A 7850-nucleotide genomic window follows, 5' to 3' on the forward strand; every position below is an offset into this window, starting at 1 on the left:
GAGGCCCAGAGAGGAGCAGTGACCTCCTCGAGAACGCACAGCGGGCAGACGGCGGCTGTCTGGCCCAATGGGCCGAGCGTGCACCTTCCCCGCCCGTCCGTGCGTCCACCCGTCGCCACCCGTCGCTCAGTCCCTGCACTCGCGCCCAGGGCTGCCGCCCATCCATCCTGGAGGTAATGCACTTAGTGCACCGGGGCCCTGAGGGGAGACAAGGCCTGAGCTGCCCATCTGGCCGGGCGGGGGGCAGGGGGCGCTGGGGGGGCTGCCCCCGGCCGGGCAGGGCTGCACGGGGCTGGGGGAATTAACCGAGTGACTGCCAGGATCATCTAATTAGGGACGCTAGTGATAAGCAGATAGGATCGGGGGTGATTAGAATCCTTTTAAAAAGCCACTCCATTAATTACAGAGACAGAGAGGGGCCTCTGGCCGCCGAGAATACCAACTGGCTGCCTGGCCGCCCCCCCACAGCTTGCCCTGGGGCCGCTGTGTGACCTTGGGTGTGCCCTGCCCTCTCTGGGTGTCCTGGCACGGGGTTGGACTCTGCCGGCCAGCGCCTGGTCACCCAAAGGCCTGTTTCTCGCCGTGGGCCGGGGCTCTGGGTAGGCCTGAGACCAGGGAGACCAGGGGCTCCCCAGGGAGCAGGAAGCCCTGCACAGAGAAGCCTCGCCACCCACGGGCGGTCCAGGCAGAGAGGAGGGTGGGGGCCGGCCAGCCAATGTTGGCTCAGCCCTGAGCCTTGGCGGGTCTGCAGAGGGGCCTGGGCCCGCCGCTCCCACCATCTCCACAGACACTTCCGGCTCCTGGGCCTCAGAGGACGCCAGTCCAAGCCGGCAGAAGGGGAGCCCTCTGCACAGAAGGGAGCCCCTCTGCGTGCGGCCGTCCCCACGGGCGCTGCCACGGTCCCCGGCCGCCCTCCATCCTCGCCCTGTGGGCTCCTCGCCCAGCCCCGCCCCCCCTTCCCCACCCCCGCACCTCCTGCACTGTGCCCCACTCCCCACGGCCTCCAGCCTGTCTCCTTCCCCATGGCCTCCAGCCGCCCGCCCACTCTGGGGGCCTCGGGCCAGCCCAGGACCTGGGGGAGAGCAGAGCAGAGAGCCCGCTGAGGGGCTCGGGCAGCATCAGCATCAGAGGAGGTTCCTCCGCGGGAGGCCAGTGGAGGCCAGGGGAGCCCCAGGCAGGATGCAGAGAGGGGGCCTGGGCCAGGGTTGTGTCTGCGGGATGCCCCGGGGTTTCAGCACCCTGGGTCCCATGCCCGACCTCGCTGTGACCGCTCCACGCTGTGCCGACCGTCTGTTACGGGGCCCGGGCTTCCACCAAGTTCATACCCCTGTTACCATCATCAGGGCGACAGGCCAGCACGCGCGCCTGCTCCTCCCGCCCCACCGGCACCACCCTCGCAGCGGGGTCGTCACCCTTCACCCCACCAGCGCCTTTGCCGCCGCCGCCTCTGATGTCACTCGCCTCGGCAGCCCCTTGCCCCGTGCCCGCTGGTGGCACCCCCACCTCTGCCACCTGCCGCGCCCTGTCTGTCGCCACCACCCCAGCCTATGTCTGCACTGCCGTGACCATCCGCACACTTCTCCCCCTCCCTGCATCGCCACCAGCATCCCAACCTTAGCAAGCGGCGGTTACCGTGGCCACCGTTTCTGCACCGTGACCACGCCCTTCACCCCACCCCTCCCGCGTCGCCCCCATTTCCACGGCCACCACCCCCTTCACCCGAGCCACTGCCACGGGGTAGACAGTTGCCGACCGTGTAACAGGCATGAACACGTGGCACCCGAGGTCACAGCTGCCGGCCAACACGGGGCATAGAGCCCAGGGAAGCCAGTCGCCGATGACCGCGGTCTGCGGCTCCAAAGCAGTGGCTCTCGAGGGTCACCTGGCAGCTGCTCGAGCCCCGGGACAATCTGGCGCACGCGCCCTAAGCACCTCAGCCCGCTGCCCCGAAGCACGGCCTCTGGGAGGGTCACCAAAGCTGCTGCAAACCTCCGGGCTGCCCTCTGCCTGCTCCTGCCTCCTTCTCCTCCACACCTCAGGCCCCTGCAGACTCCAGCCATAAGGGGCTCTCCAGGGTGCGAAGGAGACCACGGAGCAGTGCAGTGGTCCCTGCGTGAGCGCCGGCCGGCGGGACTGCCGTCTGCAGGGCTGTCACCATCGCTCTCGGAGCTCCCACTCAGCGCCGCTCCCCCCTGCGCCCCCCATCCCCGCCAGCACCCCGACTGCTCCTGCCACGAGCCGCCATCACCATTGCTGTCCCCAGCAGGAGCAAGGCCAGCCCCTCCTCCCCCAGGACCACGGCCGCCTCATCCACCACAGGGCACTGCCCTCTGCCCTCTGCATGGACCGCACCGTTCACGGTGCTGTCGGAAACGCGTGGACCTGTCCTGAAGGATCGCCACTCCCTACTCTGTTGAAAACAGCTTTGCCTGTGTGCCGTGGGCAAGACTGACTTTCGAGACATCCCAGGAGGGGCTGTGGGAGGGTCCCCAGTGTCTGCCAGCTCTCGCTCTCTCCCCCGGAGACCCTTCAGTCTAGGCTCCAGGAGGAAAGGATGTGTCTTGCAGCCCCAGCAGCTGTCCCGGGGGTACTGACGCGTAAAGCAGGAGAGGGCCAAGCATCAGTCCTAAGCCTCTGCGACATGGGGGAGGCTCTGGCCACCGCCTCTGCCACCAGGCACCTCCTGTGGGCACCTTCCCTCAGCCCCAGCGGACAAGCCTGCCGAGAACAGGCTCCCAGCGCAGCGACAGACACCGAGCATCCCACCTACGGAACTGCCTGTACGTGCGTCCAGCCGGGTTACTCCACTGCCGAGCACGTGGGTGGGTGGGCTGGGGACAGAGAGTGAGCCGTCCTCTAGGCAAGGAGTGTGATGAGACAGCGCTTGTCACTCCAGGGTCCCCACTGTCTGCTTTCAGCCGCCCCCCCCAGCATCTGGGGTTGATTAGAACATGCTGTCCCCACAAGGTGCTGGGAGCCCAGCACCCGTGAGCATCAAGGGAAGAGGACCCATTGAGGGGGGAACAGGAAGGGGTGCAGACCAGACACGGGCGTGGGGAGACGCTGTCCCACTAGCTCTCGGTGGGCCCACTGACTCCCCGGGGTGGGTGCCTCTGTCTCACCTGGAGGGGGTGAGGTGCACGGGAACCGGTGTGTTTAACGCGCTTGTTAATGCTGCTTCTGAATGCGCCCAGCGTCAGAACAAGAACAAAGACACAGGGACGGCCCCCGGGCACCGCGGGTTCCTCACTTCCTACAAAGTGCCACAGACAGCACGGGCCGGAGGCCGCTCTCCCTCAGGGTGGGCGGGGGCTGCTGCCCCAGCACCGTCCCAGGGAAGGCCGGTGGGCCTTGCTGTGTCCTCTGCCCCACCTTTGCTCTCAGTGCGTCTCTCTCTTTCCCAAGGACTCCTGCTGTGCATTTCAGACCTGCCCAGGCAATCCAGGGTGAGCTCTAATTGCATACGAAGAAACGCTCTTCCCCAATAGTAATACGAGCACAACCACAGGTTCTGCGGCTGGGATGGGGCCACTGTTCGACCCACCGCGCTCCCTGGCCTGCCCTTCCCACAGGTATTGAGCGGAACGCCCCTTCCGGGGTGCCCTCCACCGCGCCCCAGCACCTCCCTCCCTCTCCCACCTGCTGTGTGACCTTGAGTCTGATGCCACAAGTTTCTGAGCCTCATTCATTCAAAGAACGTGTGCTGTCAGCCAAGCGCGGTCTGAGATGCTGACACACACCCCTGCCTCCACGGGGCTCGACTCAGACGACCTGAGAGGCCCACGCAGCTCCAGCAGAAGGAGCTCCAGCCCCGACCCCACCCAGCCTCTGGGCTCAGTCCACTTGCACCCCGGGGGGCCTCACGCCCCTCCCTGACCTCCAGCACAGACCCCGGGGCCCACCTCCGGAGGCTGGTCCTGTCTCAGCCCCTGGGGTTCAGCCCTGGCGGCTCCAGCAGCCTGAGCTCCGAGTGTGGACCCCCAGGCGTGGCCTCCTGCGCAGGGCCGGCCCGTGTACCAGGCCCCGGACTGCAGGGACCGGGCTCTGCCCCGCCCAGGCCCGATGTCACAAAGGGCCGGGCGGCTCTGCGGGGGGCCTTGTGGCCGAGGGGGGCCCCCAGCGGCACTGCCTTCCCTCCCCCCGCCCCTCCAGCGAGGCGCCCACCCGTCCCCCTGCGCTGGTACTATGAAAGGGTAGTCGGCCGGGCAGAGCCGCCCCGGAGCCCGAGTCCAGCCAGGCCCCCGCTGAGCGACCCGCACTTGCCACTGGTGCCCCCACCCAGCGGCCACCCGGGCCCCGGGCCCGCGTCTCCCCGCCGCCGCGCCCCGGCCCTCGGCATGGCTAACTACTACGAAGTGCTCGGGGTGCAGGCCAGCGCCTCCCCGGAGGACATCAAGAAGGCCTACCGCAAGCTGGCCCTGCGCTGGCACCCCGACAAGAACCCTGACAACAAGGAGGAGGCCGAGAAGAAGTTCAAGCAGGTGTCCGAGGCCTACGAGGTCCTGTCCGACTCCAAGAAGCGCTCGCTGTACGACCGCGCGGGCTGCGACGGCTGGCGGCTCGGCGGGACCGGCTCCCCGCACGGCAGCCCCTTCGGCGGCGGCTACACCTTCCGCAACCCGGAGGACATCTTCCGTGAGTTCTTCGGCGGCCTGGACCCCTTCTCCTTCGACTTCTGGGATGCGCCCTTCGGCAGCGAGCGCGGGGCCCGGGGCCACGGGCTGCGCGGGGCCTTCTCGGCCGGCTTCGGCGAGTTCCCCGCCTTCATGGAGGCCTTCTCGGCCTTTGACAGCCTGGGCCGCGGGGGCGCCGGCCGGACCACCTTCTCGTCCACGTCCTTCGGCGGCTCCGGCTCGGGCGGCTCCGGGTTCAAATCGGTGATGTCGTCCACCGAGATCGTCAACGGCCACAAGGTCACCACCAAGCGCATCGTGGAGAACGGGCAGGAGCGCGTGGAGGTGGAGGAGGACGGGCAGCTCACGTCGGTGACCATCAACGGCAAGGAGCAGCTCAAACGCGTGGACAGCAAGTAGGCGCCGCCCGTGCCCGCCGCCCGGCGGTGCTCAATAAACGAGCTAAGTGAGCTTTGGGCGCGGTGGTTCGCTTGGGGAGCCGGCGGGGCGGACGGCAGAGGCCGGGGGATGGGTCCGGCATCCGGCGCACGCTGACCTCACCAGGGCACCGAGCGGCCCCCTGGCTGGCACCTCCTGCGCCTGCGTGCGTGTCCTTGCGTGTCTGTGCGTGCGTGTCCGTTCGGGTCCATGCGTGCGTGTCCGTGAGTGCAGGTCTGTGCGTGTGTGTCCGTGCGCACGTCTCCGTGCCGGCGCCCGTGCGTGCGTGCCCGCGTCCGTGCGCGCGCGTTGTCGGGGTCGTGAGGGTCATGACGGCCGCCCGCCTGCCCAGCCCACGGCCTGGGGCCCCTAACCACCACTGGTTAGGTCCGCCGCCGGCCGCGGGGGCGGGGTGCACTGCTGGCTTCAGCATGAAGATATCAGGCCTCGCCCTGAGGTCCTGGCGGCCCGGCCCTTGTCCCCTCCGTCCCCGCCACAGGGCAGCACCCCAAGATCCCTAGGGGCCCGCGAGTCCCCTCGGGTGCTGCAGGGCCCTGGGCAGGAGCACACAGCAGCTGACCTGCTGCCCCTGCAGGCTCAGGCCTCCTGGGTCCAGCCCTGCAGAGCCCTGGGGCCGGGCCGGCAGCTGGAGGCCCCCTAACCGAGTTAGGCGAGGGGCAGCGGAGCCCCATGGCACACAGAGGGTCGCACCGCGGCTCCCAGCCCTGCAGCAGGGCTGACTTCATCAAAGCCCCCACGACAGCATTAACCACCCGACCTCTGCCCCCGCCGACCTGCTAACTTCACCAATTACCGGCTGAGCGTGGCTGCATCAAGTGGGCCTGCTTAGCCCTGACAGCTGCCTGGCAAATCCAATTACGGGCCAGCAGCCCACCGGCGGGCGCAGGGTCCCGGGGCTGGGTGGTCGCAAGGCACGGGCGTTCACAGACATCCCATGGACCTCGCCTTGGTGTCTCCCCCGACTCATAGGCCTGTTGGAGTGGTCTCCTGTTCCAGTCCCTTCGAGTGGATGGAGCCAGGCGGCGGCCAGACCCAGCTCAGTGGGCTGCACACCCTCAGCCCCTCTCTGATCCTAAGCCCCTCTCTGCATCCTCTTCTTGGCCTGGAGCCCCATCTGACAGACGGCCGAGCTGAAGGCCAGACAGACTCGCGGGAGGCAGGCAGAGAGGGGCCTGGGGGGAGGGTTCCGGGCACGGCGCGGCCCGTGCAAAGGTCCTGAGGAGGAGATAGCGAGGCCCTCCCATGCTCACCCCCGCACGGGGCCCACGTCTGCTCGTGGCTCATCCAGACACTGCCCCAGCCTCCTCCCTTCATCCCACTGTCATCCCCGCAGCCGGAAGGCTCTTGTGAAAACCTGAGAGGTTCGTGAGACACTCAAAGGGAAAGTCAGGTCCTCGGGGTGGCCACGGAGGCCCCCACGACCTCCCTGGCTCCCCGGCACACCCTGTGCTCCAGCCCCCGTGGTCTCCTCCCGCTCCTGCACACTCACCAGGGGGACTCCTGCCCCAAGACCTCAGCGTGGGCCATGCCATGCCAGGAACCCTCCTCCCGGGCCTCTGTCTCCCCGCCGCCCCTGGGTCCCCGCTCACCTCCCCACCCTCCCCTCCCTGCAGCCCCCCTTCCTGAAATGGGACTTTTGCACAGACCGACCCGGTTCCTGAAACACCCTGCTCTACCCAGGCCTCTCCTGCCACCACACCCTTGGGGAGACCTCACACCCCCTCTCCTACACGTCTCTCCTGGGTCCCCACATTCCTCTGGGCCCCTGACTGTCCGCTACTGCTGGGTGGACATGACGGGGTCTCAGCATTGCCCCTCTGGCACTAGGTTCAGTGACGCTGGAGCCTTTATGAGCGAGGGCAGCAAAGCCCTGGGGAGGGACGCACCAGGCTCGCAGGGCAGGTCTGCAGCCTCCGACCACGTGTAGTCTGAAGCCACCTGGGACCCTGATGGCCCGGGTTCTCCCCCAGGGCTCTGGCTTCTCCATGGATGGGAACGGGCCATGTTTTCAGCCCTACTGAGCCCCCCAGTGGAGAAGGCGATGGCACCCCACTCCAGTACTCTTGCCTGGAAAATCCCATGGGCGGAGGACCCTGGTAGGCTGCAGTCCATGGGGTCGCTAAGAGTCGGACACAACTGAGCGACTTCACTTTCACTTTCATGCATTGGAAAAGGAAATGGCAACCCACTCCAGTGTTCTTGCCTGGAGAATCCCAGGGACCGGGGAGCCTGGTGGGCTGCCGTCTGTGGGGTTGCACAGAGTTGGACACGACTGAAGCGACTTAGCAGCAGCAGCAGCAGCAGACCCCCCAGGGCTCCTCCTGTACACTCTCCCCAGAGACTCTCACTGAACCCCCAAAATAGGGACGGCCACTTGCCCCCATTTTACAGATGGGGAAACTAAGGCTCGGAGACCGAGAGACGTGGACGAGGTCGCCTATCTGTACTGGGAGCCCGTCTACCCCCCTCCTGCTCCTCTCGCCCTGCACCCAGGCCTGGGGTGGGGTGGGTGCGGCCCGGGCAGCCTCCTGCCTGCCCCCCTCCCCTGGCCAGTCGATGTTATCGCAGCTGATTTAATTTCAAAGACGGATTGAGCTGTGGCGGGAGGGAGAGCAGCTAATCGCAGCCGCCATCTGCCCCGTTGTCATGGGGATGGGCTCCCAGCAATCGCGCAGGGGCTGGACCCAGATAAGGGCACTGGAGTGGGCGGGAGGGGGCTCCGTCGGCAGGCAGGGGCGGGCAGGACGGTGGGGATGAGGGGGGACCCAGAGACCCTCA

At 67.6% G+C, this 7850-nt stretch overlaps 1 protein-coding gene across 1 annotated transcript; it reads left to right on the top strand.

Annotated features, from left to right (window-relative positions):
- Nucleotides 1–4109: 4109 nt before the first annotated feature.
- DNAJB8 (DnaJ heat shock protein family (Hsp40) member B8) lies at nucleotides 4110–5101 on the top strand. Its single transcript, XM_019984306.2, has one exon. It carries the CDS (start codon nucleotides 4338–4340, stop codon nucleotides 5031–5033), a length of 696 nt encoding a protein of 231 aa, XP_019839865.2. The 5' UTR covers nucleotides 4110–4337; the 3' UTR covers nucleotides 5034–5101.
- The last annotated feature ends 2749 nt before the right edge of the window (nucleotides 5102–7850 follow it).

The sequence above is a fragment of the Bos indicus genome, chromosome 22 (genome assembly GCF_029378745.1).
Source record: "Bos indicus isolate NIAB-ARS_2022 breed Sahiwal x Tharparkar chromosome 22, NIAB-ARS_B.indTharparkar_mat_pri_1.0, whole genome shotgun sequence".
NCBI classification, from domain to species: domain Eukaryota; kingdom Metazoa; phylum Chordata; class Mammalia; order Artiodactyla; family Bovidae; genus Bos; species Bos indicus.

What these genes read in the sequence shown, in the direction of transcription:
- DNAJB8 (XM_019984306.2), top strand. Translation starts at nt 4,338, where the DNA reads ATGGCTAACTACTACGAAGTGCTCGGGGTGCAGGCCAGCGCCTCCCCG.